The sequence below is a fragment of the Mustelus asterias genome, chromosome 4, assembly GCF_964213995.1.
Source record: "Mustelus asterias chromosome 4, sMusAst1.hap1.1, whole genome shotgun sequence".
Lineage (NCBI taxonomy): Eukaryota > Metazoa > Chordata > Chondrichthyes > Carcharhiniformes > Triakidae > Mustelus > Mustelus asterias.
Genome location: NC_135804.1, coordinates 31,432,701 through 31,455,881, shown reverse-complemented (window position 1 = coordinate 31,455,881; position 23,181 = coordinate 31,432,701). Strand labels below are relative to the sequence as shown.

Here is a 23,181-nt window from a genome sequence, read left to right as displayed (position 1 = left end):
ATTAGGAGGAGCACTGGGGGCAGGAGGCCAAGATGCCCTGGTGCAGACAGATGAGTGGCAAGACTTGCAGAAAAACATGGGGGCATGCACCACTAAGAAAGTAATGCACTACTAAGGGAGTAACACACTTTCAGAGGTGTGCCATCTTTTGGATGAGATATACCAAGATCCCATCTGCCCTCTCAATTTGAAGTGGAGGATCCCATGGCATTATTTGAAGAAGAACAGGAGAGTTCTCAGGATCCCGGCCAATATTTTTCCCTCAACTAGCACCTAAAAAGATCACTTGGTTATTTATTTGTTTGCTGTTTGGGACCTTGTGCACAATTAGACTGCTGTGTTTCCTACATTACGACAGTTCCAGCACCTTCAAAGGCTGTAAAGCACTATGGAGCAACTGGGGTCGTGAAAAGCATTAAATAAATACACTCTTTTGGACAATAGAAAACCCCAAGGATACAGTGACAGCATTCTCCTGTGATCAGGGCAAGATCTCTCCAAAGGTTGACTGAGTAAACACTCTGAGATGAAGCTTGCTGAAAATTGTTAAGCTGTTTTATTTCCTCTCGGATGAACACACAGAACAATGGTTCTGATCGGCTTCACTTACTCCTTTCAAAACAACTTGTCTTAACATAATAGAAAAGGAATGAATATACTGCTATCACAGTTCATTGGGTCATCTTCCTTGACTTAAATCTAATTTTCTAATTCTCCTTTGTATTTAATTCTTCTTGCAGCCCTTTGTTGCTTGACTACTTCCAGCTTTCGCAGCTGTTTTTTGTCTGTCTCTAGTGTCAGCTTTTCGTCAAACTGACTACCCTGTTCCCTGCCCCCTTCCCCACAAGAGAAGAATCCACCAGTGCAATTTGGCAGTAGCCTCTGCCAAGTTCAAATGACTAGTGTTGATGCAGAAGTAATTAGCGTGAACAATCACTGGATATCAAACTGTTTAGTTGTCTCTAGTGGCTGGTTCGGATAACCCTGTTTGATAACTCATTAACACCTGACAACACTGCTGTCCTGCCGATTTAACATGGCGAGAGTCAAGTTTAGTTTAATGGTAGTTTTAACATATTGTTACATTAAGATCCCTCTGTGGCGACATATCTGAAATCTTATTCCAAAACGTTTGAGCTTTAACCTCCACAATGAATTTTAGTATTTACTTAAGATGCGAGTACTTCAATTGTTTTCCCTCAGACTTTGCTTTCCTCAGCTGTTAACCTAATAAGAGGCACCCCTGCCCTATTTGCTTCCAACACTAAATTTGTAGTTTTCAGTGACACTTTTTCCATGGTAAATCAGTGAAAGACATTTTTCCCTCTACTTTTCAACCAGCACTTGACAATTCATTGAAGTCTGACCTGACAGTCTGCTTGCTTCTGACCACTATGTCTATGGTCATGCAGAAAAATAGCATCACCTTTCGTTTTGGGGAAAACATCAGATCCTTAGGAAGGCAAGAAAACACATGGACTGCAGCACTTCAAGAAGGCAACGCACCACTACCTTCTCAAAGCAATTCGATGCCCACGTCCCATGAACAAAATAGCAGCATTAACTTTTATTTAATGACTAAACTATATATAAAAAAATTAAATCTATTTGCTCTCTCATAAATTTTCTGCCTGGCTCACTATTTTGCTCCACAGGGGTAACATAAAAATTAAACCGATTTGCTTCAACATCTGTCTTTTGCTCTTTCACTCTGTGCCACAGGAGTAAGAGCAAGCCATTTAGTCCCTTGAACTTGGCTGATCTGTACCTGGGCTCCAAACTTCCTTGTTCCATATTTCCTATCAATCTCACTCTTGAAAATTTCAATTTACACAGCAAGTATGTAATTTTGGGAGATCAGGTTCCAGATTTCCACTTCCTTTTCTTGGAAGAGCTGTTTCTAGATTTAATTCCCAAATGGTCTTGTTCTGGATTCCCCCACCAGAAGAAATAGTTTTTCTGTATCTACCTTGTCAGACGCTTTTGTTATTTTAAAGACTTTGGCCGGAATTCTCTGGCCATTCTCGCTCCACTGCCACTGCAAGAGAGGATGGAGAATTTGGCACTCAGCCAAAACTCCATTCACTGCACCGGGGAGAATCCTGACTGCGAGCGAGGTCGGAGAATCCGGCCCTCTGACTAAATCACCCCATAATCTAAATCCAGAGTAAAATAAGGTTTGTGTGAAGTGACTTCGGAATTTCATTCTTTAATCCCTCGTATCACTTAAGTGAACCTGTGCTGTACCCTTCCCAAAGCCAATTGTTACTCGAGGTTCTGTACCCAAACCTAAATGCAGTAGAACTGAGAAATAAGAAGGGGGAAATCACTTTGATAGGGTTGTACTATAGGCCCCCAAATAGTCAGCGGGAAATTGAGGAGCAAATATGTAAGGAGATTACAGTTAGCTCCAAGAAAAATAGAGTGGTAATAGTAGGGGATTTTAACTTTCCCAACATTGACTGGGAAAGCCATAGTATTAGAGGGTTGGACAGAGAGAAATTTGTTGAGTGTATTCAGGAGGAATTTCTCATTCAGTATGTGGATGGCCCAACTAGAGAGGGGGCAAAACTTGACCTCTTGGGAAATAAGGAAGGGCAGGTGACAGAAGTGTTAGTGAGGGATTACTTTGAGACCAGTGACCATAATTCTATTAGTTTTAAGATAGCTTTGGAGAATGATAGGTCTGACCCAAAAGTTAAAATTCTAAACTGGGACAAGGCCAATTTTGATGGTATCAGGCAGGAACTTTCAGAAGTTAATTGGGGGAGTTTGTGGGAAGACAAAAGGACGTCTGGTAAGTGGGAGGCTTTCAAAAGTGTGTTAACCAGGGTTCAGGGTAAGCACATTTCCCTTAGATTGAAGGGCAAGGTGGTAGAAGTAGGGAACCCTGGATGACTCGGGATATTGAGGCCCTGGTCAAGAAGAAGAAGATGACATGCATAGACAGCTGGGATCAAGTGAATCCCTTGAAGAGTCTCGGTGGTGTAGGAGTAGAGTTAAGAGAGAAATCAGGAGGGCATAAAGGGGACACAAGATTGTTTTGGCAGATAAGGCAAAGGAGAACCCAAAGAGTTTCTACAAATACATAAAGGCCAAATGAGTAAGGCCTCTTGAGGATCAACAAGGTCATCTATGTGCAGATCCACAAGAGATGGGTGAGATCCTAAATGAATATTTCTCATCAGTATTTACTGTTGAGAAAAGCATGGGTGTTAGGGAACTTGGGGAAATAAATAGTGAACACAGAGAAGAGGATGCTGGAAGTCTTAAACCATTAAGATAGATAAATCCCCAGGACCTGATGAAGTGTATCCCAGGACATTGTGGGAGGCTAGGAAGGAAATTGCGGGTCCCCTAACGGAGATATTTAAATCATCGATAGTCACAGGTGAGGTGCTGGAAGATTGGAGGGTGGCAAATGCTGTTCCTTTGTTTAAAAAGAGTGCAGGGAAAAGCCTGGGAACTACAGGCCAGTGAGCCTCACATCTGTGGTGGGTAAGTTGTTGGAAGGTATTTTGAGAGACAGGATCTACAGGAATTTAGAGACGCAAGGACTGATTAGGGAATTATTTTTATTACAAAGCACTACAAAATACAGATGCAAAAGTACATTACAAGTTATAAAGATTGCATTTAACAATCAACAAATAACCATGTTAATTACATTTAACTACAATGCTACAAGCAAAGCACCAGAACGGACAGCTGGCATGCATTGAGAGTTGTCCACAGCCCGCCTTCAAAGCTGCAGACAACTCGCAACAGCATATAAGTCAGCAAACTTCTGTATAAACATTACTGATGGCTAACGCCATCCATTAAGCAATAACATACAAGTACTACCCTTTGTTAAGAAAGGGTTCGTTATATGCTATCTTTTTTCAGTCAGCATGGCTTTGTGAGTGGAAAATCATATCTCGCAAACTTGATTAAGTTTTTTGAAGGGGTAAGCAAGAAGGTAGATGAGGGCAGTGCAGTTGATGTTGTCTACATTACTTTAGCAAGGCCTTTGACAAGGTACCGCATGGTAGGTTGTTGCACAAAGTTAAATCTCACGGGATCCAGGGTGAGGTAGCTAAATGGATACAAAATTGGCTTGATGACAGAAGACAAAGGGTGGTTGTAGAGGGTTGTTTTTCAAACGGGAGACCTGTGACCAGCAGTGTGTCTCAGGGATTGATGCTGAGTCCACTGTTATTTGTCATTTATATTAATGATTTGGATGAGAATATAGGCGACATGGTTAGTAAGTTTGCAGATGACACCAAGATTGGTGGCATAGAAGACAGTGAAGGTTATCTCGGATTGCATCGGGATCTTGATCAATTGGGCCAGTGGGCTGACGAATGGCAGATGGAGTTTAATTTAGATAAATGCGAGGTGATGCATTTTGGTAGATTGAACCAGGGCAGGACTTACTCAGTTAATGGTAGGGCGTTGGGGAGAGTTAAAGAACAAAGAGATCTAGGGGTACAGGTTCATAGCTCTTTGAAAGTGGAGTCACAGGTGGACAGAGTGGTGAAGAAGGCATTCAGCATGCTTGGTTTCATTGGTCAGGACATTGAATACAGGAGTTGGGACGTCTTGTTGAAATTGTACAAAACATTGGTAAGGCCACACTTGAATACTGTGCACAGTTCTGGTCACCCTATTATAGAAAGAATATTATTAAACTAGAAAGAGTGCAGAACAGATTTACTGGGATGCTACCAGGACTTGACGGTTTGAGTTATAAGGAGAGGCTGGATAGACTGGGACTTTTTTCTCTGGAGCATAGGAGGCTGAGGGGTGATCTTATAGAGGTCTATAAAATAATGAGGGGCATAGATCAGCTGGATTGTCAATATCATTTCCCAAAGGTAGGGGAGTCTAAAACTAGAGTGCATAGGTTTAAGATGAGAGGGGAGAGATACAAAAGTGTTCAGAGGGGCAATTGTTTCACACAGAGGGTGGTGATGTCTGGAACAAGCTGCCAGAGGTGGTAGTAGAGGCGGGTACAATTTTGTCTTTTAAAAAACGTTTAGACAGTTACCTGGATAAGATGGGTATAGACCAAATGTGGGCAATTGGAATTGGCTTAAGGGTTTAAAAAAGGACAGCATGGACAAGTTGGCCCGAAGGGCCTGTTTCCATGCTGTAAACCTCTTTGACTCTATGACAGTACCCCAAATGGAGTCTGAGCAAGAATCTACAACTAAAGCATCGATTCCTTATTTTTGGTTTAAAGGCCAATATTCCATTCAACTTTAGATTGCTTGTTGTACCTTTACATTACCCCTTAATTAGTTGAACCTAAATTCCTTTGCTCCTTCCACAGCTGTGTGACTCACCATTAAGAGATTCTGATGTGTCTTTCTGGAACTCAAAGTACTCAAATGAATTCCGTATGCCATAGCTTCGCACACTCAGTCTATGTTCCTTTGAAATTTCCTGTTCCCCATGTTATACCTCTTAATTTAGCATCATCTGCAAACTTGAATATACAGCTCTATTCCTTTAGCCAATTCATTAATGGTGAAAAGCTGAAGCCTCAGTACCAGTCTTTCAGGAATGCTGCTTATGATATCCCACCAAATGGAGAACCTCAGTTTCTTACCTCCTAACCAATTACCAGCATATCATAAGACTACTTCCAATTAAATGCATATTCATTTTTGCCACTAATCTTTTGCATTGGAAACAGCATCCAGACACTTCCCTTTCCACCATGCTGGTAATCTCCTGAAAAATTCAATTAAGTTTGTCAGACATAACATAACCAGCAATATTTGTCTGTGCTCAGCCACCCTGTCTCTGATGATGCATATTGATGCTAACCTGACAGGTCTGCAATTACATGGTTTCCAACTCACATTTTAAATATTGGAATGACATTTACAACTCCTGAATCTAGAGAACTTTGGAAAATATTGAAATTCTGTCTTCAATTTCCTCATATTTTCTTTAGTATCTTGGGTGGAAATCATCAGGTCCAGGGGATGGATTTATCTCAAGTCTCATGGTTATTTTCTCTTGCCCTTTTTTACTTCTATTGACTAACCTCCACCTCGTCACTCATTTATTCATGTGCTCTGCTGAAGGCAGGTTTTGGGTTATTGGCTGCTGGTGTTCCTTCCCAGGCTACTTTTTCTTGGCAATTGTTGTCAATGGTGATTTGCCATTGCCTTCCATTCTCAGAGGCAGAGCAAGGAGGCAGATCCCAAGTCTACCTCAGCCAGAATGGGAATGAAACCTGCACTGTTATTCTAAAACACATGCTAACCATCTACCCAACTGAGGTAACCAGCCCCCTTTCCTCCCTTTAGTACCTTAATTTACTTTTTTTTCTACTAACGTTCTTCACAATAAGTGGCTGCGGTGGAACAATCATTCCAGATTGGTCTTTAGGTTAAAGCTGGTTTATTGGAAGACAGTTCCTCCGTACTACTAATCTACAAGAAGCACTTCCACCAAAGTGTTTCAGCTGTCTCTATTTATAGTACAATTAATGTTACATGTTTAACTAGCAATTCTCTTAACAATTAAATTGTCACACATTATGGTTAGTCACACATTGACAACTGCTGGTATTTTGCCCTCTTTCTCCAGTGTGAAAACTGATGCAAAGTGCTCTGCCATTTCATTTTCATCCATTATAGTCTTGCCTTCGTCAGTCTTTAATGGAGTTGCATTTCTCTTCACACTCTTTCTCAATATGTAAATATTGTGGCTATTAATAGTCAGCTGGATGGTATAGGTTGGTGAAATGGCAGGCAAATAGCACGTGAGATTTAACACAAATGTACATTTTGATAGGAAGAATAAGGAGAGACATTATGGGTTTATTGATGTAATATAAAAGAGGTTTAGGAACATTTGGGGGTGTATGCACACAAACCTTTGAAGGTGGCTGGACAATCTGAGAGTATTTTAAGAAGGCTTGAAAGATCCTTGGCGACCAAAGAAGTGTCATATTGGACTCGAATTATTCACCTCTGTTTCTCTCTCCACTGATGTTGCTAGATCTGCTGAGTTTTTTTCCAGCATTGTCTACTTTTATTTCAGATTTCCAGCATCCACAGTATTTTGCTTTTATTTTAGTGAACATGTTTCGTTATTTAATCTATGAAGTATCTGATGTTATTAATATGAATCATTCTCTGAAATGAAAATGGCATGCAGTGGAAATCCAGTATGTACTTCACAGATGCTGAATGCGTCTAGTCACCCAAGGCATGTCATTCTAGATTATTTTCGATGTAAGATTTCACTTCTATTCATGAGCTGTCTTTTGTGATGGGCATGAGAAAAGATATCTGAAGAAACCAAAATCGTAACAGTCATCATAAATCCTTGTTCATGTTTTCAACTTCCCAGTTATGATTCCTGTTAGAAAATGGTTAAGCTGGAAATATCTTGACTTTTTATAAAATCACTGTGGCGTTTATAACATCTTATTCTGCTTGAAGACCCATGGAGCAATTAAAAACATTTGAAGATCTTATTATGTGACTCAGAAAAGATCGCTCACAAGATAACTAGTTCAAAGTTTTCATTACAGCCTATGGATTGATTTTCCAATATGATTTTTATGTAAAGGTAGCATAAAAATGCTTAAGCTTGTCAATTTTGTGTGGCAGTGATAGAAGATTCATGTTTTTTGAACTGAACCTCAAAAATAGTTACATTGCAATGACTTGCGTCTAATCTCAGCAATATGGATTTAAGGGCATGAGTTGTGGTAAAGATGTGAAGCTTTAGAAAGCTTGATATTTTGTTAAAGATTACAACACGGTGTAAATTCTATACAGGTACCCATCGACCAACTTTTCTCCTAAGGATTTTTTTAAGCAAACAATGCCACATCACGCTTGATGACTTGTGCTGCTTTTTTGCTCATTCCATGAGCTAATCAGTATTCCCTTGGCACTTCCTTTGGTCTCAGAATTATATGGAATGCTTCCTATTTTAACATTCTCTGAAAATTTGAATGCTACTCCCTGTAGCCCTATGCAACTCCCTGAAAACCTATATACAAACTATGCACATACAGAGTGAGCAGAAGTTGTCCCACAACATAGTCCCACAGGATACCTCAACCCATTGCCCTCACTCTGAGGAATGTTCTTTATTTCTTGCTCTGTTTCCTGCCTCCAATATTCTACTTTTCTCTAATTCTTCGATACTGTCATATGGGACACTTCACCAAATGTCCTTCAGAGAAGGAAATCTGCTGTCCTTACCCGGTCTGGCCTACATGTGACTCCAGAACCACAGCAATGTGGTTGACTCTTAAATGGCTAGCAAGCATGGCAATTATGGATGGGCAATAAATGCTGGCCCAGCCAGCACTTCCCATGAATGAATATAAAAAAATATTTTCTGATAGTCAATGTAAACCACAAGTATTGCATTTCCCCCATCCACTATAGCTGATTTGTCAAGCATAGTTTTCCTATCTGAAATACATGACATCACCTCACACTGTCAATAAGTAATTGTAAAACAGCCAACAAAAAAAAAGCTGGCTTTACTGAATGCACCTAAGCTTGTTTGCATCAGCAGGATGGAGTTCTACTGTAATAGTAGCTGTTTAAAATGTTCTAAAACCAGCTATATTTACTTATCACCTAAACAACTGTGGTCTTAGCATGAGTTTGAAAGATGCATGGAAAATTGCAACTACAACTGAATGAACAGATTGGAATAATCTGCTATATATTCATTGATACCAGCTCCTGGATTTGCAGCAAAGCAACTAACTTGTAAGTTAGTGAACTAGAAAGTTGCATAAATGGAAGTAAATTCTGCATTTATGTTGCTATTTGCTTCTGTTACCATCTATATACAACTACGAAGGATGTATTTCTGCTTTGCAACTTGCATATTCACCCGACTCTTCATAGAAATCATAGAAACCCTACAGTGCAGAAGGAGGCCATTCGGCCCATCGAGTCTGCACCGACCACAATCCCACCCAGGCCCTACCCCCACATATTTACCCACTAATCCCTCTAACCTACGCATCTCAGGACTCTAAGGGGCAATTTTTAACCTGGCCAATCAACCTAACCCGCACATCTTTGGACTGTGGGAGGAAACCGGAGCACCCGGAGGAAACCCACGCAGACACGAGGAGAATGTGCAAACTCCACGCAGACAGTGACCCGAGCCGGGAATCGAACCCGGGACCCTGGAGCTGTGAAGCAGCAGTGCTAACCACTGTGCTACCGTGCCGCCCCTTTTGCTTTAAAAATTATTTGAAATGTTCTACACTTACATTGTCAAACTTCATTGTATACACCCAAGTCCAGGTATAGACAATTTGCATTTATGTAACATCTTTAACAGAGATTTTAAAAAACCTCATTGTTTTTCTGGAGGCATAAGAAAGAAAGAAATGGAAAATGATGAGCCCATTTTTGTGTCACTTGGAATCCTGATTATCTGGAATAGCTAAGTTAACAATGGTATGGATGAGGGTTTCAGCAGCAGGTAATCTAAGGTAGGCATTGAATTACACACACTTGGTGATTGGAAAAATGTGGGGTTATAATTTCAGTTCAAGGATAAACAGGATGCCAAGGTTGGGAGACATTTGAGTAAGGCTAAGACAGTGGCTAGAAATGGGGATAGAGTTAGTGGCAAGCATCAAAGACAATGGTTTTGCTGTTACCGGTGGTTAACTAATGTAAATTGTGGCTCAGTCCAAGGCTGGATATTGGGCAGGACAGAGACAATGAAGTGCTCAAGAAAGGAAAGGTGTGGCAAGGTAACCCCCTAGTTGTGGATGATGATTGCAAGGAGCATTATGTAGTTGAAGAAGAGGAATATTTTCTTGTCCAAGCAGGGAACAGTTTGATCCTGCAGAAAATGCATTCATTTATTCTGAGTTAACAGCTAGAAACTGACAAACTGAGCAGCCTCAGTTGGCTGCTTTTTTTATATTCCTTGAGTTTTCAAGGCAGCCCCCAAAGCTAATGGGCTGTAATTTCTGAGCTCCACGCTTTGGGGGTGCCCCAAACATGTGCTATGGAATCCCTCCTGTAAGTTCACAGGTAAGAATAGCATTGCAATTGCCTGAAGTACGAAATTCCCATGGGCAGTTGTCCTGCACCAGGAACCATCTGAAAATACAATTTAAATCGCAAACTTTGCATGTATCCTCTGCCCTCTACAAACTTCAGCTCATTCAGAACTCTGCTGCCCATTTCCTATCCTGCTCCAGGGCCTGCTCACTCATCACCCATGTCCTTCCTTGTTCACCAAGTATTAAATTTAAAATTCTTATTTCCATCAATAAATCCTAACATAGTTTCACACTGCTTACCTCCTCTAACAGTCTACAGCACTGCTATCCAAGTCTTTCCCTTCCCTCACATTCCATTTCTCTGACTTTGATTCTTCATGTTTTGAAATCCTTTTGTCCCCTGACTGATAGTTGAGCCTTCAGCCACGAAGGACCCACATTCTAGAATTCCATTCCTTAAATCCTTCTGCTTCTTCACCTGCATCTCTTTTGAAACTCTCTTAACACTCCTTTGACATGTCTTTCTTTCTTATGCCTCCAGAAAAACCATGAGGTTTTTTAAAATCTCTGTTAAAGATGTTACATAAATGCAAATTGTCTATACCTGGACTTGGGTGTATACAATGAAGTTTGACAATGTAAGTGTAGAACATTTCAAATAATTTTTAAAGCAAAAGGTTCCCACATTAAGTTCTTTGTGAGCTACACAGAGTTGGAATTGGATCTGGTGAAATGTTAAATATATTTGTGTATGCTTGCCCGAATTGAAAAAGTAAGTTTTATTTTTACTATCCACAAAAGTTACTAATGGTAATGTGTGTTCTTCAGATTAATGAGTTAAAAATTGTTTTGTTTCTTTTGTAGGTACCCTGAAAAAAATAGAGCAGTGTTGCTCTGGTAATACAACACCAACAGACCGGACAGTATGATTTCAGATGTTGTTGCGGATTCTCAACCACAAAGCCATGGGTGTACAGTAAAGCATAAGTGTGACGAACACCTCTTGAAGCAGATTGCAACTCGCTCGTTTGTGGATAGTAAAATTGTAACAAAAATGGAACGGTCGGGTTCGCTAATTCGGGTTATTGAAAAATTGAGTAAGATTGTGGAGAAAGGAAGATCAAAGCAGTGTTCTCTGGCTGGTCAAAAGAGGCCTTATTCCAGCACCGCTGACTCAAAAAGTGCAATATTTGAGCATGCTGACAACTGTGAGAGTACAGCCAAAAAACTTGCAGACACAAACAATGATGAATTGAAGGATGGCACCACAGTCAGACAGTCCTATCCGAAGACAGAAGATCTGCCGAAGAGTTGTAATAGACTAGACCTGAGCACAATTAACTCTGCAACTAAAACTGACACTTCAAAGAGCTTCTGTTGTTCTGTCTGTGGCTTTGTTACTGTAGAACAATCTGTCTTTTACGCACATATACGCAGCCATAACAGTACTGAGATCTACACATGTGAACAGTGCAACTTTGCCACTACAGTTTCCAAAGATCTCGTAGAACACAAATATTTGCACAGGAAACTCACTCGATATCAGTGCAATTTATGCAAATTTAGTTCGCTGACTTTCCCACAGTTGAAGGAGCACTTTGAGCTACATGGAAAATCAAGTGAAGTGGTATTGATGTGTTCTGAGTGTTGCTTTGTTTCAAAAAAACAAGAAGAGCTTGAAGCTCATATTTGGATCCATCTTGAGGATGCACAAATGCAGAGAAAACAGTTGCCACAGATTCAGCAACAATTAGAGTCAAGTACTATAGGCAGAACAAAACCAGGAAGTGTTGGTTTGGACACTGAGTCAGGCTCAAGAAAGTGGTATACATTTGACCAGTATGGCATGTATAGGTGTTTAATTTGCAGTTACGCTTGTGATCGCCAACGAATGTTAAAAACGCATGCATGGAAACATGCCGGTGAAGTAGATTGTTCATATCCAATTTTTGAGGAAGTGTGTGAGCCAGCTACCTCAGCAGTTTCTTCTACAGCTCTCACAACTCATGAGGATGAACCCATAATTGTTTTCTCACCAACAAATAAATCAGAAAGTGTGCACTGCACTGGTTCAAATCAATTGCAGTTTTGTGATGTGACTGCAGTTACTGCAATGAACTCATTCGATTGCAAGCCCTCACTATCTGAAACAACTGTGAAAGATTCTGATATTACCTGTTCAAAAGTACCGAGTCCTACAGTCGTGGAAATTGTTGAGGAGGAGCCTCTAATATTGGATTGTGAACAGGAAAATACAATTCCTGATAGCCTGCTTTCCTCTGCACAGAAAATCATTAGCTGCAGTTCTAACAAGGTGGGACATGTCAATGTTATTGTGGAGCGTGTCCCAGGAGCTGGAGACACTGTCCCAGAAAAGCACTTCCTGATTACACCAGATATTGAAGTAGAGAAGAGGCTTATCTCTGAAAAGTCTCACATGATCTATTGCGAAGATTCTTCAGAAATGTATCAACAAAGTAACAGTACAGCTGAAGTGGAAGCAGCAGCCTTGGGGTGGAATCCTGAAGAAAGTAATAATGCTTTAAAACCTACAGAACCTGTGGCAGTTGATGAAAATGTTCCACCAGCACGAAGGAGAACTAATTCTGAATCTTTGAGGCTTCATTCATTGGCTGCTGAAGCCCTTGTTGCAATGCCAACAAGAGCACCAGAATTAACCAGGGCAAATGCTAAAAATCCTGAGCCTGATACAGGACAGAGAAGTATGGAAGTCAGCACTTCCGTTTCTCCAGCTCATGGTTATCCTCTAGATGGTACTAGCAGTGACTTGCAGCTTGATAAGGCTAAATCTGGTTTTTCTGAAGTACCAATCAAGATGGGCATCAGCATGTCTTTACTCACTGTAATTGAAAAATTGAGAGAAAGAACTGACCAAAATGCTTCTGATGAAGATATCCTGAAGGAATTACAGGATAATGCACAATGTCAACCTTCAAATGATCTGAGTTCACCAGGAAACCTAGTGGAGTATATACCCAACACAGAGCGGCCTTACCGTTGTCGCCTCTGTCACTATAGCAGTGGTAACAAGGGGTACATCAAGCAGCACTTAAGAGTTCACCGTCAACGGCAACCTTACCAGTGTCCAATCTGCGATCACATTGCTGCTGATAGCAATAGTCTGGAGAGTCACATGATAAATCACTGTAAGACTAGAATATATCACTGTAAGCGGTGCAGTGAAACATTTTATTACAAGGTAAACTGACTTTAATGAGAGAGTTTCATTATTTAGAAGTGTAACACTTATATATATATTTATATATATATATAGAAACTAAAGTAAAACTGCAGCCCTTTGGTTTGGCTTTGCATATCATTTAGTAAAGTATTGCATATCATTCAAGTTCTGTGATACAATTAAAACATTCTCAAAGGTGTTAAATCATTCAAGGTCCAGTTTGAATTATAATCGTTTGTAAGTTTGGGACTTTTTTTATTGAAAAAACTGTCCCATTAAGATTAAGGAATCATTCTGTATTTAACAGTAGGTGAGATAGTTGTGAATTTAGAGGCCTAATCAGACATTGTTCTAAGAAAACTGACCATTATTTTAATAAACGGTGGATTTAACATTGTAAAATCATTATTATGTTTCTGAGAAATTGCTTCAGTTTTGGTTTTAAAAATGCTCTAGTACCTTGTTGAGTTCTTCCTTGCAAATGCATACTTTTAAATATTTTCTTCGTTTAGTGAATTTAAATCATTGTAATTCTACAAATTAGTGAAATGTTTTCTGTAAAGTGAAAGATTACCATGTTTAACTTTGACTCCTTGTAGTTTGTTGGATTCATCTTATGTCAATATATGACTTTTTTTTTTACATTCTGGGCACCTTTCTGACAGAGTCAACTTCGGAATCATGAATGTGAACAACATGGCCTCTCTGACATTTCCTCAACAAATGATGAAAATACTGACCGTAGTAGAGGAGAAACTGAAAGCACACATGAGGGTAATGTGAATATTTGTATATATGTATTCTTATGTGCAAAATGTGTCACTAATTGCAGATATGCGAGATAATTAGATTTCTCTTGGACCTGTAAGTGAAGTTAAGAGGGCTTATTTCTGAATAGATGGCCTGCTTTCCAATTAGGCAAATGTCCTTTTGGTACAGAATGTATGATGGAAAAAGATGCAGATGTTTGAAGTGAAGAGAAAAGTTACGGCTGCAAAGTTTTTATCTGGCTCTGTTTCAACAGTGATATAGTTTCTTCGCCTTTGGCAACATGATATCTGCTCCTTTTGTCAATTGGTTTATCCAAGCTCTATCTCAAGGTATTGCATTGTCTTCTGTCCAGGAGAATGGATGAGCAACATTTTAGCCCCACAAAGATGGACAGGATGTGGGGTGGTGGCTAAATTGTTACGAATGTGCAACCTGACCTGCGACCCACTGCAAATGCAGCTACTTCCGGTTTAACTAGGGTGGGTTTGGAATTGTCCAGGAATGTACTGTGGACAGGCAGATCAGTGATTTCAATATGTTAATAAGGTTGAATTCCTCAAATTTGACAGCTGCTTAAATTTAAATTTGGCTGGGTTTCCCAAGGCGGCTGAAGAAAGGCAGGAACTGCCAGTACCAGACGTATGTATTTTTCCACACCATTTATGGGGAAGAACATTCAGGTTTACTTCCTCCACATGGTCCCTCACTTGCACCTGTTGTGACTTGCCTTAGATTCCCACACCACATGACCACCCAACCCCCACAAAATCTCAACCTCCCTCATTCCCTGCAATTTTTAGCCAACCCCTAATTCCTCATGCTTTACAGAGCCCTCCTCCACCTGAAGATTCCAGATGCCCCTCCCCACTATCCCACTATTTCCACATCCCCTTTCCCTCCCCTTCACAATCTCCATTCCCCAGCAGCCCTCATTGCTGTCTTGTGTTATTGACTTTCCAGCCCTGTACCCTGACAGTCTTTCAATCTGGGTGGGAAAGGAAGTAAAAACATTCTAATTAAGTTCTGCCCTTTAATTCAACCAGACCTCTGTGAACCTGGCATTTCTGGATTTGCCAGCTGCTAACACAGTTCACCACCTCTCTATAAATATCAGTTCCAGTGTGTACTGGGAAGATTAAGCACAGTCACAAATGTTGCAGTAAGGACTTGTAAAGGAGCTTAATCCTAGCTTTTGTCTCAGAACTATTTCAAGGCTGTGTAACGTAAGTATAAATCTCTTTATTATGAGCTCAGAAGGGATGCTTTAGTAGCTGGCTTGAATGTATAAATGCTATTGACTGGATTAAATAACATGCCTGCATAAGCTTGCAAAATTTTATATGACTTAATAGATATTTTATGATAAATTGTGGATGAATATCTTCATTCAGTTGCTGTACCATTGATTTGAATGTTGCAGTTGGATGCAAATCGGAATACTGGCTGATTGCTTTGACTATTTTGTCATCTATAAAACGTGCTGGTGATGGAATTTCAGACCCTGCCAGTTTGTGTTGCAGTCCAATTATTTTGTTGAATTAAAGGCAAAGAAGTCTGCTACAGGAGTTTCTGTAATGATTGCTGTCCACTGAATAATTGTGGTCTGTGGCCATGATGTCTTTCCCTTTCCAATTCATGTAAAACTATCTACGATGCATTTAAAATCAAACCTCTGTATTAACTATGCTAGATACTCTAGTACATAATTCAATTTTTCAGAAACACAGATGTTGAGATTGAACATAGTTAAGACATCATAAGCAATGAAAAATTGTTACTTGTTTCAGTATAAACATTTCACATACACGCATCCGCTATAGACTTCAGGATGCTGTAACAGTGTTGTTACAGACTGCTGAGCAGTCGTGAGCCACAAATTACTTTGCAGCCACTGATGGAGTAATGGCTTCAATATTTTGACAGTCTGATTAGAGACTCATCTCCGTTTACAAAAGGCAAGATCATAGCCTTTTTCATGTCTTTTGGAAGAGCATTGGTTTCCCAAGCTTTACTAACTGGATGTGGAGTTGATTGATAGCTTTGCGTCCAGCTACCTTTTTAATAGTTCCACTGAGATTTCTTTCAATCTGGGAGCTATTCAAGATTTTTATTTTGTTGACGGCTATCTCTGTTTATCCACATTTGTGAATTTGAATGATTGTTGGAATAGGTACTTGGAAGTTTGGTTCTGCGCAGGAGGACTGAGACACATATACAAACAGTTAAGATTCACAAGCAGCTATATTTTATTTCTTTGTCTTTAAATGCTCTCTAATGAAAGTAATTCTAACTACAAATGGCAATTATGCAGTAAAGGTTGGGGTGGCAACACTATCCAGCAAAGTTAAATTAAAATGATAGCTTCCTTTACTTACTATACTAAACTTTATTTTCAAACATTCTTAGATGTTGACCCCTTTTTTAAATATTGGGCATCCCCTCTAGAATCTTGAACTGATGCTGAGCAAGCCTGTTCACGATTGATATTTACAACAGTGTTCCTGCTGGGATGAAGATGAGGAATGAGGCAAAAAATCTGCTGTGCCATTGAGATACTTTATTTTCTGTATCTTTCCACTTCTTGTTAACTGCCACCCATCAACCCTGGGTGCCAACAAGCCCTGACATAAAATCCTGTGTAAACACTCTTGTATATACGTGATATAATAAAAGATACCTACGTCGAGTAGCATGTATATTTATAAATCCTGACTGTATTGCCTTTTATGTCAATTCTGAGCTAATATCCTCAACAATTCTTAGTATTAATTCTATGACTCCTTTATATCTAGAAATACTGGCAACCCAGAAACTGTACAAGTGTGATGTGTGTGACTACACAAGTTCGACATATGTTGGTGTAAGAAACCACAGAAGAATCCACAACTCTGATAGACCTTACAGGTTTGTGCACTGTAAAATCTAGCCAGGTACCGTGCTAAATTTTGTAAGCATACATCTGAATGTATTGCGCCAGACTTTCATAGAATCAAAGAACAACAAAGGAACAGGCCCTTCGGCCCTCCAAGCCTGCGCCAATCACGTTGTCCTATCTAGAGCAACCGCTTGTATCCCTCAATTCCCCATCTGTTCATGTGTCTATCCAGAAAAGTCTTAAATGTTGCTAACATATCTGCCTCAACCACCTCACTTGGCAGTGCATTCCAGGCCCCCATGACCCTCTGTAAAAAAAAACTTCCCCCGCACCTTTCCCCCCTTATCCTGAACTTGTGCCCCCTTGTAATTATCATTTCTGCCCTGGGAAAAAGCTTCCAACTGTTCACCCTATCCATACCCCTCATAATTTTATAAACTTGTATCAGGTCGCCCCTCATCCTCAGTCTTTCCACGGAGAACAATCCCAATTCATTCAATCTCTCCTCGTAGTTAATACCCTCCATACCAGGCAAAATCCTGGTAAACCTTTTCTGTACTCTCTCCAAAGCCTCTGCATCCTTCTGGTAGTGTGGTGACCAGAATTGGACACAGTATTCCAAAATGTGGCCTAACCAATGTTTTATACAACTGTAATATAATTTGGCAACTTTTGTACTCGATGCCCCGTCCGATGAAGGCAAGCATGCCATATTCTTTCTTCACCTTTTCCGCCTGTTCCGCCACTTTTAAGGATCTCTCGGTGTGTCTATGCTCCTGATGGTTCTGCCATTTATTTTATGGCTCCCATCTGAATTGGATCTACTAAAATGCATCACTTCGCATTTGTCCAGGTTAAATTCCATCTGCCATTTCTCTGCCCAATTTTCCAGCCTACCTATATCCTGCTGTATTCTCTGACAACCTTCATCACTATCCACAACTCCGCCAATCTTAGTATCATCTGCAAACTTACTAATCAGTCCAAGTCATTTATATGTATTACAAACAGCAGAGGTCCCAGCACTGATCCCTATGGAACACCACTAGTTACAGACCTGTAGTCAGCAAAACACCCTTCCACCGCTACCCTCTGTCTTCCGTGATCAAGCCAGTTCTAAATCTATCTAGCTAGTTCATCCCTGATCCCGTGAGATTTAATCTTTTGTACCAGCCTGCCATGAGGGACCTTGTCAAAAGCCTTACTAAAGTCCATGTAGACAACATCCACAGCCCTTCCCTCATCAATCATTTTTGTCACCTCAAAAAACTCAATTAAATTAGTGAGACATGACCTCCCTCGTACAAAACCATGCTGTCAGTCGCTAACAAGACCATTCAGTTCCAAATGTGTATAGATCCTATCACTAAGAATCTTCTCCAAGAATTTCACTATCACTGACATCAAGCTCACTGGCATATAATTACCCGGGTTATCCTTGCTACCCTTGTTAAATAACGGGTCAACATTGGCTATCCTCCAATCCTCTGAGACCTCACCAGTGGCCAACGAGGAAACAAAGATTTCTGTTAGAGGCTCAGCAATTTCACCGCTTGTCTCCCTCAGTAATCTGGGTAGATGCCATCTGGCCCTGAGGATTTGTCTACCGTAATGCTTTTTAATTCACCTAACACTTCCTCCCTCGTAACAATGACTTGTTCTAAAGGATTTACACACACACCTCCGAGACACCATCAATCGACATGTCCCTCTCCTTTGTGAATATCAATGCAAAGTACTCATTAAGGATCTCACCCACTTCCTTTGGTTCTACACAATTTCCCTCCTTTGTCCTTGAGTGGACCAACTCTTTCTCTAGCTACCCTCTTATTCCTAATATATGTATAAAATGCCTTGGGATTCTCCTTAATCCTGTCTGCCAAGGATATTTCGTGACACCTTTTTGCCCCCCAACTCCCTGTTTGAGTTCTTTTCTACTTTCCCTGTATTCTTCAAATGCTTCATCTGTTTTTAGTTGCTTAGAGCTCATGTATGCATCCTTTTTCTTTTGGACTGGACTCGAAATTTCCCTGGTCATCCACGGTTCCTGAATCCTGCCCTTCCTGTCCTTCCTTTTCATAGGCACGTGCTCTGTACTCCGACCAACTGCTCCTTAAAAGACTCCCACATGCCAAATGTGGATTTACCCTCAAACAGCCTCTCCCAAACAACATCCTCCAAATCCTGCCTAATCCGGTTATAGTTAGCCTTCCCCCAATTTAGCACCCAACCCTAGGACAACACTTGTCCTTTTCCATCAGTATCCGAAAGCTTACGGAATCGATGAACCATAGAATTATGCAACAAAGAAGGAGGCATTCAGTTCATTGTCCCTATGCTGACTGTTTGGTAGAGCTGTCCAACTTGTCACATTCCCCTGTTCTTTCTCCATAGCTCCAAATTTCTTTCCCTTCAAGTATTTATCCGATTCACCCTTAAGGGCTACAATTGAATCTCCTTCCGCCTCCCTTTCAAACAGTGCATTTCAGATATCAACAGTTTCCTGTATAGAAAACAAGTTTCCCCATGTTACCTTTGGTTCTTTTGCCCATCACCTTAAACCTACGTTACTGGCCATTTTGCCATTGGAAACAGTTTCTCATTTACTGGGTGAAAACCATTCATGTTCAAAATCTATCTATTATATCTCCCGTTAACCTTCTGTGCTCTAAGGAAAACAGTGATGTGGAGATGCCGGCGTTGGACTGGGGTAAACACAGTAAGAAGTTTAACAACACCAGGTTAAAGTCCAACAGGTTTATTTGGTAGCAAATGGCAGTTGCTACCAAAATACCTGTTGGACTTTAACCTGGTGTTGTTAAACTTCTTACTAAGGAAAACAATGCCAGCTCTCCACATAACTGATTCCAATCCGGTAAATCTGTTCTCCACCCTCTTTAAGACCTTGACATCCTTCTAATAGTATAGTGCCCAGAGTTGAACAAAATACTCCAGCTGAGGCCTCACCAGTGTTTTATACAGATTTAACATAATTTCCTTATTCAATAGCATAATTAATAAAACTAAGGATCCCAAGATCCTAACGTTGCTGCACTTGGACACCAATTGCACATTTAATTCCCAGCAGAACTTTAAATCTTGTAATTAACAATGTAAATACCCCATTAACAATGTGATCATTATTAATGGCTGCCAATTAACAGCCTTCTCAACTTGTCCTGCCACCTCCTTGATTTTTGTACAGGTATCTCTGTTCCTGCACCTACTTTAAAATGCATCTTTTAGTTTATATTGCATATCCTCATTCTTCCCAACAAAATGTATAATTTCACATTCCTTACTTTAAATTTCATCTGTCACTTCATCTACCTCCCTTGTTGCTAACTACATTTGAGTTTCATGTCATCTACAAACTTCAAGATTATATCCTACCTATCCAAGTCCAGTTCATTAATATATATTAAAAAGAACAGTGGTCCTAAAACTGACCTGGCAGGAACACCACTGCACACTTTCCTTCAGTTGAAAAACAACCATTCACTGCTGTTCTCTGCTGTCTGTCTCTTTGTCTGTAACCGCAACTCTCTCTTTAAACCCATAGGCTTCAATTTTGCTTACAAGTTGCTAATGTTTTGCTGAAAAATAACACTGTCCGAACAATACACACTGATTTTCACATGCAAATCATGAGGAAATGGCCCTAGTACCTCATGAATTACAATCATCCACAAGTTGCTGGACTTTTGTGATTTTCACAAGGATGCAGCATTTGCACACTAATTCACCACAACACATTAAGTCTAGTAATTAACAGTATAAATACCCTGTTAACAAGTGATAATTATTAATTGCCAATTAACTTTCAAACAGTATGTAATAGAACCTAACAGGGAGCAAGCTATCTTAGATCTGGTCCTGTGTCATAAGACCGGAATAATTAATGATCTCACAGTTAGGGATCCTCTCGGAAGGAGTGATCACAGTATGGTTGAATTTAAAATACAGATGGAGTGTGAGGAGGTAAAATCCAATACCAGTGGCTTGTGCTTAAAGGAGACTACAAAGGGATGAGGGAGGAGTTGGCTAAGGTAGACTGGGAGCAAAAACTTGAGGGTGGGACAATTCAGGAACAGTGGAGGACTTTCAAAGCAATTTTTCACAGTGCTCAGCAAAAGTATATACCAGTGATAGGGAAGGACTGTACAAAAAGGGATAATCAGCCATAGGTATTTAAGGGAGTAAAGGAGGGCATCAAATTGAAAGAAAATGCATACAAAGTGGCAAAGATTAGTGATAAACTAGAGGATTGGGAAATCTTTAAAGGTTAACAGCCACGAAAAAAACTACAAAGAAAAGTAAGATAGATTATGAGAATAAACTTGCTCAGAATATAAAAACAGATAGCAAAAGTTTCTACAAATATATAAAATGAAAAGAGTGGCTATGATAAACATTGGTCTTTTAGAGGATGAGAAGGGGGTTTAATGATTGGAAATGAGGAAATGGCCGAGGCATTGAACAGGTATTTTGTGTCGGTTCTCACAGTGGAAGACACAACATGCCAAAAAATTGATAACAAGAAGGCTACAGCAGGTGAGGACCTAGGAACGATCATATCACTAAAGAAGCAGTGTTAGGTAAGCTAATGGGGCTAAAGGTAGACAATTCTCCCGGCTCTCATGGAATGCATCCCAGGATACTAAAAGAGATGGTAGGGGAAATAGCAAATGTACTAGTGGTGATTTACCAAAATTCGCTGGACCCTGGAACGGTTCCCGCCGATTGAAAACAGCAAATGTGATGCCACTGTTTAAAAATGGAGGTAGACAAAAGGCGGGTAACTATAGGCCTGTTAGCTTAACTTCTGTAGTGGGGAAAATGCTTAAATCTATCATCAAGGAAGAAATAGCAAGACATCTGGACAGAAATTGTCCCATTGGGAAGACCGTATGGGTTCATGAAAGGCGGGTCATGTTTAATTTAATGGAATTCTTTGAGGACTTTACGAGCACAGTGGGCAACGGGGAACCAGTGGATGTGGTGTATCTGGATTTCCAGAAGGCATTTGACAAGGTGTCGGACAAAAGGCTGCTACATATAAAGGTGCACGGTATTACAGATAATGTATTAGCATGGATAGAGGATTGGTTAACTAACAAAGCTAAGAGTGGGGGTAAATGGGTGTTTTTCTGGTTGGCAATCAGTGACTAGTGGTGTGCCTCAGGGATCAGTGTTGGGACCGCAATTGTTTACGATTTACATAGATGATTTAGAGTTGGGGACCAAGTGTAGTGTGTCAGAAATCGCAGATGACACTAAGATGAGTGGCAGAGCAAAGTATGCAGAGGACACTGAACATCTGCAATGCGACATAGATAGTTTAAGTGAGTGGGCAAGGGTCTGGCAGATGGAGTACAATGTTGGTAAATGTGAGGTCATCCATTTTGGTAGGAATAGCAGCAAAATGGACTATTATTTAAATGGTAAAAAATTGCAGCATGCTGCTGTGCAGAGGGACCTGGGTGTCCTTGTGCGTGAATCACAAAAAGTTAGTTTGCAGGTGCAGCAGGTAATTAACAAGGCAAATGGAATTTTGTCCTTCATTGCTAGAAGGATGGAGTTTAAAATCAGGGAGGTAATGTTGCAGCTGTATAAGGTGCTGTTGAGGCCACACCTGGAGTACTGTGTTCAGCTTTGGTCTCCTTACTTGAGAAAGGATATACTGGCACTGGAGGGGGTGCAGAAGAGATTCATGAGGTTGATTCCGGAGTTGAGAGGATTGGCTTATGAGGAGAGACTGAGTAGACTGGGACTATATTCGTTGGAATTTAGAAAAATAAGGGGGGATCTTATAGAAATATATAAAATTATAAAGGGAATAGATAAGATAGAAGCAGGAAGGTTGTTTCCACTGGCGAGTGAAACCAGAACTAGGAAGCATAGCCTCAAAATAAGGGGGAGTAGATTTAGGACTGAGTTGAAGAGGAACTTCTTCATCCAAAGGGCTATGAATTTTTGGAATTCCCTGCTCAGTGAAATAGTTGAGGCTACATTGTTGAATGGTTTTAAGGCAAGGGTAGATAAATCTTTGAACAGTAAAGGAATTAAGGGTTATGGTGAGCGGGTGGGTAAGTGGAGCTGAGTCCAGGGAAAGATCAGCCATGATCTTATTGAATGGTGGAGCAGGCTCAAGGGGCCAAATGGCGTCGTCCTTGCGTTCTTGTGTCTTCCTTTTAAGTTGTCACTGCTACATATCGGGTGCTGTAAATACCTATCTGGTTCACTAATGTCCTTTAGGATCTGCCATCCTTACCTGGTCTAGCTACATGTGACTCCAGATCCACAGCAATGTGGCTGATT

At 40.4% G+C, this 23,181-nt stretch overlaps 1 protein-coding gene across 5 annotated transcripts in view; it reads left to right on the top strand.

Annotated features, from left to right (window-relative positions):
- Positions 1-23,181, top strand: part of znf507 (zinc finger protein 507) — a 63,253-nt gene that overhangs the window by 14,967 nt on the left and 25,105 nt on the right. For all 5 annotated transcript variants that reach the window (XM_078210782.1, XM_078210781.1, XM_078210783.1 and 2 more), the window contains exons 2-4: positions 10,877-13,232; positions 13,880-13,988; positions 16,778-16,889. In XM_078210782.1, the coding sequence (XP_078066908.1) occupies positions 10,938-13,232; positions 13,880-13,988; positions 16,778-16,889 (2,516 nt within the window). In that variant the 5' untranslated portion in view covers positions 10,877-10,937. The remainder of the gene's footprint in view (positions 1-10,876; positions 13,233-13,879; positions 13,989-16,777; positions 16,890-23,181) is intronic.